Source organism: Halichondria panicea, chromosome 13 (genome assembly GCF_963675165.1).
Source record: "Halichondria panicea chromosome 13, odHalPani1.1, whole genome shotgun sequence".
Classification (NCBI taxonomy): domain Eukaryota; kingdom Metazoa; phylum Porifera; class Demospongiae; order Suberitida; family Halichondriidae; genus Halichondria; species Halichondria panicea.
The window spans coordinates 4330187-4340671 of NC_087389.1; the positions used below are offsets into that span (position 1 = coordinate 4330187).

Sequence of the window (10485 nt, forward strand, 5' to 3'; positions counted from 1 at the left end):
TCTCCTTAAGCTTGCATTTGGTCATAGAGAGAGGAAGTGGTAATTAAAAAATATTCACATTTCACAAATATAATTATACAATAACTGCACAACATTATACAAGCAAAAATAGTAATATTTCAGCCATTTCAGCACTAGTCTTAATTTAACGAGTCTTGATTAGCTACACTCAACCCACGCAGAGCTAAAAAACCATGAGAAGAAGGAAATTATGTATGTACAGAATACCGACGTATACCGTCATGCATAATTATATATTGTGGATATTCGTACAGCTCAGAATAGTGACATTGAGCCTATATAATATATATTGCGGTAGAATAATTTCGCAATTTAAATTGTCGTATGATGCTCTATATACATGCATGTACTGGAAATTCAAACATTTCCACTATACGAAAATATGCCGTTATACAAAATGATCAATTCAAGTTCATGAGAATGGAAAATGGAAAGGGCAGAAGACTATTATTATTTTAGATCGCAATACAAGTTAACATTGTTAACCTAATCAAAATGCTCTTTGCTCATTCTAGGTTGAGAAGTCGTGTACGGTATAATGTCACGATGATTATAATTATAGTCCCACGGTCACCCCTATATAAGTACACCCTAGCTAGCTCCTCTGCATGCATAACGTTCTCATACAGGCTGGATATACCAACTCACCTGTCTCCTTAAGTTCTCATCCAACAGCAGCAACAGCTCTCTCATTAACACAAGGCTGCCCACAGAACAGTGTGTTGAACTGAACCTTGCACGGTTGTGTGTGCACTATATAGCGTCTCTGCATGCAGTCAGCCCCCGTAAATTTCTTGCACACTGCATGCAGATGTTCGAGCATGTAATTAGTAAGGTTTTCCATGTATCACCATTTGCTATACACACTCGAATGCATGTTGCTTAGCAGTTAGCTAATTATAGTGGATTGTAATTAATGTGTTTACAGTGTATCTCTTTGTTTACCTCAGCAAAACCTCCTAATGCAAGAACCCACAGTAGACAGCTGCCGCCATCTCAGACTCTGACCAGCTATAGATAACCATCTAGCTTGGTTTGAGAATGAGGTCTGTGGTCTGCTTAATTTACAATAAGACCTTGCATGTATGTGCATTTCCATTGTATAGGTGCAGTGTTTGTCATGGTAACAATAGCATTAAGTCAATGTCAAAGTATGGTTTTTCTTTTTCTGCATTTAAATCGTTGGCTTAATGTTACCATTCTGGCCTGTTTAAACAAATGACGGTCACATAGATCTGTGATTAACATCAACAAAAATGTTTTATTACATGTACATGTGACTTGACTATATTATAGCCGCAATTTTTCAGTTGCTATTATATACAGTCCCCAGTGAAATACAGGTATTTTTAGTACCATGCTATTACAAGCACTGATCAGAAACGCTTCTGTGTTATCGAATTCATTAACTTAATTCAATGATGGCTGAAGGCTCAACCCCTGAAATTCTGGGAACAATAACCCCATAAAATATTGCCGTTGTCAGTTTTGTTAACATAATATAATAATATAGGTTGAGATGCCTGCATGCATGTGTCTCGTAATAGACTATACGCTTCCTAGAAACACCCTCCCTACGAGTCCCTAGGCACACTCTCCCCTCTGGAGTGGACACCAATCCCACCCACACCGACTGCATTGGACCAACTTCCCTATATATACTTATCGAATCGAAAGATGTGCTCATCAAAATCAAGACAACAATTCTCAGATTTGCACAAGGTGCATGTGCATGTACAAATGAGTTTGTGTGTGCACGAGCGTCTCTGCATGCATGCAGTTAGCCTTTGTTATATTTCTTGCACACTACAGATGTCCGAGCATTTAGTAAGATTTTTCCGTGTGCTGTGATTTTACCACGCACTTGATTGCATGTTGCTTAGCAGTTAGCTATATAAATAAAATCTGCAAATAAACAACACATGCATGTCCTTGCATGGTATTTTGAGTGGATTGTAATAATTATGTTTACAGTGACGTGTTTACCTCAGCAAAACCTCCTAATGGAAGAACCCACAGCAGACAGCTGCCGCCACCTCAAACCAGGTAACCATCTAAGTTGGTTTTAGTTTTGATGGGAATGAGGTCTGCCTTAATGGATGTGGCCGGCATGCACGTAAGTTTTCATTGCATGGGCGCAATGTTTGTCATGGTAACAGTTTAGCCTGTTTGCTTATACCGCTTGTTGTGTTTTGGGGGATTGTTACTGACATGCAGTGTTACTCACTGTCCTTTTTCTTGTCAGTCCTGTACTTTTTCGTGTTGTTTGTTGGTTTTGCCGTTTTTGTTAGGGCTACCATTTAGTTGATATGCACCTCATTTAGGTTTGACAAATTATGCTAGCATAATCTAGCATATTTTTGTAGGGAGGCTTCTAGGAACGAAAATAATAGGGCACTAAACTAGCATGCATAATTTGACCCTCTGAGTCTGGTATATCTTGGTTCTATCTTATATAATGTAGCTAGACATTTATATTACAATAGATCTGTACTGTATAGCATGCACTAGCCACCACTTTGAAACAAAATAGCTCTTGGAGTGCAACTCTGCTCTCTTTTTTGGCCATTGTGGGATTTTAGCTTTCTGTAATGCTACAGTACCTCTGCAAATTAATTGTCTTTTCAGAATGAGAGAGTGACATCTTTAAACGGGTGTTACCAAACTGGATAATAGGCCGACTTTTTAAGAATAGTTAAAACGAATAATTCAAAAAAGCAAGGCCTATACACCTCAGTCATGCTCTGAATTAAAGAAAAAAAGGATACCCTAAGCGTAACCGTAAGACTTTGGATCGAAACTTAATGGTTGAATATTATTATGATTTTTGTCATTATAGTTTAAGTTTTTGTGAGTCCTCACGGATGGTGGTTTAGCCTGTATTTGTACTATTACGTGCATGTGTTCTCAAATTAATTAATGTTTTTTAGTCTCTATTAAACTGTCAAATGCGAACAGTTACTTAGTTAGTAACTTAGCGGTGAGTACTGACCACCTAGCTAAGTTACGACAATATTATTTTTAATTGCATGTACCGTACGTCACCGTGTCGATGGTTTTCAATGACACGAGTAGATATGGCTTTCCACAATAACACGACATCAGAAAATTTATGTTTTTATGTTCGCCTGCAATAGTGACGGCTTGCGAGTCTAGGTCAGAGGGTAGCTCACGTACTCTGTAGTAGAGCATTCAAGCGAGATTTGATCGCAGCCAGTCAATACTGCGTCTGTTTCTTTTCTTTCTTCAGCCATTGCTTTTCAGTAGTTGCTGTGTAGCCACGACCACGACTAATGCTCAGACTAGATCTATATACCCTTAGCTTGCCTTCCATTACATCATTCCCCAACAGTGCAGTCTCAGTGTAAACATTAGACCATGCTGGTAAAGATCCTGAACTGCACAAATAGAGGGTCACTGGTAAAGATCATTACCGACACAAGACACAAATGGGTTGCAGAAAATTGAAACTGAAGGTCGAGGGTGGACATAATGACGTTGATGTTCCTACTACTTCTAGTTCTAAACACATTGTCCAAAGACTCGTAGGATGGGACAAAACGGGACACCAATGAAAAAGAGGACATAAAAACTATGAACCCATAGAGAGACATTTTTACCAGACAACAACATTTTAGAGACCTTTAACCTCATAAAAACCAGCTTCCCCTAGTAGCAATGATAACCTTACCTTAAAGAACCTCTTCTCAATCAGTGGCGTGGCTTGTTGCCGGTAGTCCTCTCCTCATAACGGTCCACCAAGGTTTTCAGCAAGGCAGGCTGTAACAACACCTACAATGTACATAATATGCCGCCCCACCCTCCCTCCCCTTAGTACCTGGGGCGATATGGGGGAAACGTGGGGAAGTGATTGTTAATCTGGCTTCATTATTAGGATGACCACTATGGACAGTTTTCACTACATGTGTACAATTAGTATTACTACATATTATGTGTATTTACTTTTTGTGCGTTTCTGGCCTAAATGCCCTTGAGTGTACTAGCATGCACGCCTCACTTAACCTCCCCTCTCTTTCTCCAGACGTGTCAGCTGAAGTGAACTGTCCTCTTCGCCGGTATAGCTACGATGAAACCTCAGGGTTCTACTATGACTCAAACACTGGCCTCTACTACGATCCAAAGACTCAGGTACTGTAATAATAGAACGTCCTGTGAACACTCTTTGGTTGACTAAAAACCGGTGCCTTTGTGTATGCCCAACTAGCATACGATTCTAAAATTATGGGATGCATTTTGTAGCTGTTAGACATATTTACTTGTTGTGTTTAGATCACCGATTGTTGCTCAATGAGATTATACAACAGCTATAATTATCCTGTTTTCCCCTTCAGTATCACTACAACAGTCAGACTGGTCAGTATTGCTACTATATGACCCAGCACAGCTCAAGTACGTACCAGTGGACAGTGAGGGGTGAGTGAAACTGCAGTAAAGTTGTGTAGTGAGGTTATGGATGGAAGTGGATGTTGGTTTTGTTGCAGGCGGTTTTAAGATGGATGGCAACTCACTAGCGTCTGCCAGCTCCGGGTGGAGGTACACTATACACATGAGGGAGTTAAGTCTGCCAAGCCCCTACAGTGATAGTGCACTTTTGTTGACAGACCAGAACAGGCTTAGAAATAGCAGTTATGCACTAAGCAGCAACATTTCAGAATGGAAAAATACTTCCCACACTGTACACAGCAGATCCCGGGAGTTAACAGTGACGGTGTGCTTAATCACCCCCTCCCACACACACACATGCACTCACCTTCCGCAGATTGCCAAGAACATGGAGCGATGGGCAAAGTCTGTCCAAGTCAGCACAAAAGCAGCAGGTGAATATGCTGACTCAGCAAAGCAAGCCCCTGGCCAAACCCTCTACTAGCAAGAGCATCCCCAGTGTCGGCATTGCCGTCGGCAACACAGTTCCACAGGTGAGTGGTGTGAGTAATATACAATGTGTATAGCAGAGACTGCCAATTGTCATGTACTGTAAGTTGCTTGAACTATTCTCTGCTCTGTATAGGTTGAAAAGTCCGTGCCTCGTAACGATATCTCAGTGACCTCACTCCCTAGAAACACCCTCCCTAGGCACACTCTCCCCTCTGGAGCAGATACCAACCCCACCCACACCGACTGGGACTGTCTTCTTTGTAAGAGAAAGTTTCCCTCGAAAGATGTGCTTGTAAAACATCAACAGTTCTCAGATCTGCACAAGGTGTGCACATGTGTGTTGTGTATTTATGGGATGCCTTACACCACCACACTTGTACTTTATCTGGTGTTGTTACAAATGTGGTGTTGCAAACTCTCCCTTGATATTTTAAGTAGATTGTACTAACTGATGTGTGGTTCCTTAGCAAACCTGCTGAAATGGAAGAGCCCACAGCAGACAACTGCCTCCACCTCAGACCAGGTAAACATCTAAGTTGATCAGTTCCGTTTTAGCATAGATAATCTGCTATCTATGGTTTTAATGTTGTTGGAATGAGGTCTGCGTTAATGAATGTGGCTTGTTTACAGCAAGACCCCATATGCTTTTTCATTGTGGGTGCAATGTTATTAAATAGATCTGGCCTGTTGTTAATTTATCCTGGTAGAGTTGAGGGTGCACTATTACTGCCATGCATGCACACAATGTACTTTGTATATTCAAGAGACTTTTGTGACTGCTGTGCTACATGTATACAGTTGTTGGACAGTCTATGTAAACTCTTATCACAGTAAGTCATGAAATTTCAATGATGTGGTATTTTGGAGCAATTCAATTAGTACAGTAATGTCGCCCTCCATGCATGCATACAAACGCAGTCACTTTTATCGAGTGTCGTACATGTAATGAATGTACAGTTGTACTTTTAGATATGTATATACTTTAATAGTGCCAATTTTGGTTTCATTTTAGCCAGTCCCCGCTAGTAATACTGCCACCATCCCCCCCCCCTCACACACACACACTAATGTCTTTCTATAGACCAGGTACCGAAACCGTGCCCAGGAGAGGCGCGTGTTGGTTGGGTCTTCGGCCATCGTGCCAGAGTGGAAGAAGAAGATTGACCAGGAGATGGTGCAACCCCCCATACCGTGAGTAGGGGTAGATTTCTTGCTCCTGTGTATCCATTGTATATACTGTATTCATAAACAACTAACTGCATCTTTTGTGTAACATCTTAACAATCATCGTTGGCCATGGGGTGGAGTGATGGGCAGGGCTTGGGCAGGTCCAACCAGGGAATTGTCGAGCCCATCAAGGTGAGGTTCTCTGTGCGTATATACATTAGTTATAATTATAGTGCTATATACTATTGTAAATGAAAGCACCGCAGGTGCTGATGCCTCGGTGGAAATGCCTTAATTGTTGTTAAAAACGATTGATGCCAAACGTTTAAATCTAAAGCTGCATCAGCAGAGCCTGGCAGCTCTCTCAGTTCTCACTCTTGCAGCTACCAATAGCTAGCGTTATAGTGCAGAGCTAACTACTATAGCAACACTCTATGGACAAGTTTTCTACGCACTCTTCTGAAAAGGCATTCTGAGTAAGCAAAACTAGGCATAACTCAAGAACGAAGCATTGTTTTGCAAATCTACGAATTAAAATCCACGAAAACATGACTATAGAAGCCTATATAGAAACTCTTACTAATTGAACTTCATTGATCCTTGAGCATGCAGCTGTAGCAGTCTACACAGACATACACACACACATGCAGACAGACATGCACACATGCACATGCACACACACACTACCGTATACCTCGCTTGCACATGCGCACCGAGGCATAATTGTTTAGCACAATATACTGGAATAAGGACACCAATTTTTGGTTGAGAGTTGTTGTATACGTATACGACTGTATGACCTACCATCCTTTGGGAAGTTTTTGCTATATACATCTGACATCGACACAAGTGATCAACGAATAGAGTCAGAGTCCACTTCTTCATATTCATTTTCTTGTCATGCTTTAATCACTATGAATGATACTATACATGTATGGTACGGCTATAATGCTGTATATATAGGTTAATCACCCATCATTATGTTGGTGCTAGCTATAATTATTGTATACTTGTGTTTAGCTACTGTTGCATTAATTCTATGCAGGCTGAGATCCGACAAGGGGTGCTGCTGGACTTGGTTCCAAAGGCGGCGCTTATGGATAAGGGGTGGGAGATGATTTCTAGAGCAATGTAATGGCTATGACTCAGACTAGATACAAGGAGACTCTGTGATTGTGCATGATTGTATGTACATTGTATTGTTGTGAAGAAAAAACGCTGTTGTTTCAAAAGCTGTTCAATAATAATTATGGCATCAGTGTAGACATGCACACTGCCATACTTGGTATTATGCCACGGGGGCAGGGGTTGGTAGATTATGCTCGAGATAATTTACAATTCTTTTATGCTAAAGTTTAACAGCTTTTATAATTAATTGCTCCACATTATTCCTCTAAAGCATAACATACTGTAGACCACAATTGCAAAAGTATAAAATTTAAAATATGGCCACATGCATGACTCTATCTATAACCTTGAATAATGCCATTCTAGGAAGTGGTAAATTATTTACATTCCAAGAAAGTTGAAGCACATGCATGCATGTTTACTGGTACGTCATATCCTCCAATACCAGAGGATAATAATAGAGGATATTGTCATGGCCATTAATTAAATCTGCTTCTGGAGGACTTTAATTGTATTTCTGATGGTCAACTCTGAGTGCACAACCAGTAAAACACGGGATTTTACCTACTAGTAGGTGTGATTATTGTACGTAACAGCCATTTGTGCAGCACTTTTTAAACCAGTTTTTACCTGGCTATAATTAAAACTCCATTAATTTTGTTTGTATTGCGATTTTTCATGAAAAGCGCTTAATCCACGTGTTTTATTACGTATATGTATAGCAGGAAACTTTTATGGTGCAAATGTTGCTTTTATTGAGGGCAGAGCAGTTAATGTGAAAATTTGAAGCAGGCCATGCATGCACCGATATTTCACATGCAAAGCTTTTGGTGGGTGTGGTTTTCCCTGGTAATTGCAACGCTAATAATACAACCCCTCACAAACATTTTTCTGAAGGGCTCTCGAACCAAATAATGTAAATTTGCACATGCGAAAATGTTCCGCTATATAGCTATACGATGTACAATTCATATTGCATAATTAGTTTGTTGAACTGTTATATCTGCTAGGTTGAGATGCTGCTGCCTGTACCTCGTAACGACATCTCAGTTAAACACTTTTTCTGGAAACACCCTCCCCAGGCACACTCTCCCCTCTGGAGTAGATACCAACCATGTGCACTCACACCGACTGGGACCAACTCACCTGTTTGTATGCCCTCGAAAGATGTGCTTGTAAAACATCAAGAGTTCTCAGATCTGCACAAGGTGTGAACATGAGTTTGTGTATATGTATATTTGTGAGGGGCCTTACACCACCATGCACAGTTGTACTTTATATCTGGCCGGTATTGTTACAAAAAATTAATGTGGTGCTTGCAAACTGCATGTCCTTTGATATAGTTATGATGTAATAATTATGTGTTTCAGCTGAAATGGAAGAGCCCACAGCAGACAGCTGCCTCCACCTCAGACCAGGTAACCATCTAAGTTGATCAGCTCGGTTTTAGCATAGATAACCTGCACTATCTATGGTTTTGGAGTGTGGTCTAGCCTTAATGGATATGGCCTGTTTTTCAGTAAGACCCCATGTGCTTTTTCATAGTGGGTGCATGCAATGTTAATGGCTGTTTTATATATATCACTATACCATGCACACAATGTACGTGTACGTCTAGTATATTTAAGAGACTTTTGTGACTCACTGCAGCAACTGTGCTAATTGTTGTGCCAGTCTATATAATTATGTAAATTCAGCTTACAATAAGTCATGACATTTCAATGGATGTGGTATTTTGAGCATTTAAATTGGTAAGTGTAATGTCACCCTCCATACAAGCACAGTTATCTTTGAGTGTCATGACGCATTCATGCAGTTAAGTTATAAATTATATGTGTGTATACTTTTAGACGTGTACTTTAATAGTACAGATTTTGGTTTACACTTGTAGGTAGTCCCCACTAGTCTTCCTACATGCAGCCCAGGTACGGAGACCGTATCCGAAAGAGGCATATGCATGTTGGGGGTCTTAGGCCATCGTGCCAGAATTATGGACCAATGATACTATGGTATTATACTTACGTTGTAGGTTAATTACTCATGCATTATTTTAATGCTATAGTTACAGCTAGTTATATATACTTGCATGTGTTTAGCTACTGTTTCACTCTGTGCAGGCAGAGATCCGACAAGGTGCTGCTGGACTTGGTTCCAAAGGCAGCGCTTATGAATACGGGGTGGGAGATGACTGCAAGAGCAATGTAATGGCTATGACTTAGGCTATTATAATTATATACAATGAGACTCGATTTGTAATCTTGTTACTTTTGTGAGATTCTGGAAACATAGCGGTTGTTTCAAAAGCGGCTGTCTATAATTAGACACACTGCTATACTTGTAATAATTATGCCTCAGGCAGGAGCCATGCACCATAAAAAATGTTATGCATGCACATATCATATAAATTAAATTCATTATCGGATTACTAATGTTCACATGACAAATACCTATGGAAAGGGTTGTCGTGTTACAAAAATTCTTCATTCAACTATGCTGCAAAGAGCTACAGAGGTTCTTCAAATTTTTCTACACTGCATCCCTCCCCGACCCAAGACAGTACGCCATCCTGAGTGAAACTTGCTGTCTCATCTTCATCATCTGGATTGTAATTAGGCAAGGTGCTGAACATATCACGAATGTTCACCCAACCACTGCTTCTAAACACCCCGCAACACAGATGCCGCTGACAGGTGTTCCTGTAGGCCATTCGAAGATACTCATTCCTGCCTACGCTTAGCTTAATAGTGTATTTTATTTCGTACTTCATGCGGTAGGTAGTGATTGTGGCTTTAACACGTGTTCCTGGCGGCACGACTATCTTCTCCTCTTGGTTGTAGCAGTACTCAGTGCCTTCTGTGCTCGACTTCTCTGCTTCTTCAGTCGTAGACTTGCTCTTGTCATAATGCCCACTTATTCCGATGCTCCCTCCAGCTACAGCTGCACCCATCACCTGTGCTCCAATATTGCCTCCAAACCCAAAATTGACTCCTTTTGTCGAGGAGAAGGTGTAGCGACCTCCTTCAGTCTTGGATGACTTTTTGTTGATTTGAACAACGCTTTCATCCTGAGCCACTTTTCCGTAATTTATATACTCTTTCATGTTTATATCAACGATTGTACGTGTTTTTTCGCTAGGTTTTGGGTCCATAGCAACAACGCTCAATTGAAAGTCAATATTGTTCACCTTCGTCTCATGATCATCTGTTTTGACAACACAAATGTTCTGTCCATATTTTTGCTTTGCTGCTCGTTCAAAAAGCTGCCAAAAGGTGA

General features: G+C 40.6%; 2 protein-coding genes across 12 annotated transcripts; both read left to right on the forward strand.

Annotated features, from left to right (window-relative positions):
• The first annotated feature begins 3458 nt into the window (after positions 1-3458).
• LOC135346510 (RNA-binding protein 5-like) lies at positions 3459-7335 on the forward strand. 10 transcript variants are annotated; one of them, XM_064544147.1, is made up of 8 exons: positions 3857-4170; positions 4374-4455; positions 4524-4575; positions 4802-4958; positions 5051-5242; positions 5385-5440; positions 5999-6276; positions 7130-7335. In XM_064544147.1, the coding sequence occupies exons 1-6, from the start codon at positions 3973-3975 to the stop codon at positions 5394-5396; spliced, it is 693 nt and encodes a 230-aa protein (XP_064400217.1). In that variant the 5' UTR covers positions 3857-3972; the 3' UTR covers positions 5397-5440; positions 5999-6276; positions 7130-7335. The 10 variants fall into 10 exon arrangements, 7 of the variants coding, with proteins under 7 accessions (XP_064400219.1, XP_064400218.1, XP_064400217.1 ...); XR_010398047.1 differs by adding an exon at positions 3459-3796 and having other exon boundaries at positions 4064-4170; positions 4524-4750; positions 5051-6276; XM_064544149.1 differs by adding an exon at positions 3459-3820 and having other exon boundaries at positions 4064-4170; positions 5051-6276.
• A 321-nt stretch (positions 7336-7656) lies between these two features.
• LOC135346513 (uncharacterized) lies at positions 7657-9660 on the forward strand. 2 transcript variants are annotated; one of them, XM_064544152.1, is made up of 4 exons: positions 7657-7782; positions 8223-8420; positions 8583-8630; positions 9330-9660. In XM_064544152.1, the coding sequence occupies exons 2-4, from the start codon at positions 8229-8231 to the stop codon at positions 9429-9431; spliced, it is 342 nt and encodes a 113-aa protein (XP_064400222.1). In that variant the 5' UTR covers positions 7657-7782; positions 8223-8228; the 3' UTR covers positions 9432-9660. The 2 variants fall into 2 exon arrangements, with proteins under 2 accessions (XP_064400222.1, XP_064400223.1); XM_064544153.1 differs by lacking the exon at positions 7657-7782 and having other exon boundaries at positions 8074-8420.
• The last annotated feature ends 825 nt before the right edge of the window (positions 9661-10485 follow it).

Excerpts from the sequence above, each read along its gene's own strand:
- LOC135346510 (XM_064544143.1), top strand. The coding sequence starts at position 3,973 with ATGTGTATTTACTTTTTGTGCGTTTCTGGCCTAAATGCCCTTGAGTGT. Across the intron at positions 4,456-4,523 it reads GTACCAGTGGACAGTGAGGG|GCGGTTTTAAGATGGATGGC; the intron begins GTGAGTGAAACT and ends GTTTTGTTGCAG. Across the intron at positions 4,576-4,801 it reads TCTGCCAGCTCCGGGTGGAG|ATTGCCAAGAACATGGAGCG; the intron begins GTACACTATACA and ends CACCTTCCGCAG.
- LOC135346513 (XM_064544152.1), top strand. The coding sequence starts at position 8,229 with ATGCTGCTGCCTGTACCTCGTAACGACATCTCAGTTAAACACTTTTTC. Across the intron at positions 8,421-8,582 it reads AGTTCTCAGATCTGCACAAG|CTGAAATGGAAGAGCCCACA; the intron begins GTGTGAACATGA and ends TATGTGTTTCAG. Across the intron at positions 8,631-9,329 it reads CTGCCTCCACCTCAGACCAG|GCAGAGATCCGACAAGGTGC; the intron begins GTAACCATCTAA and ends CACTCTGTGCAG.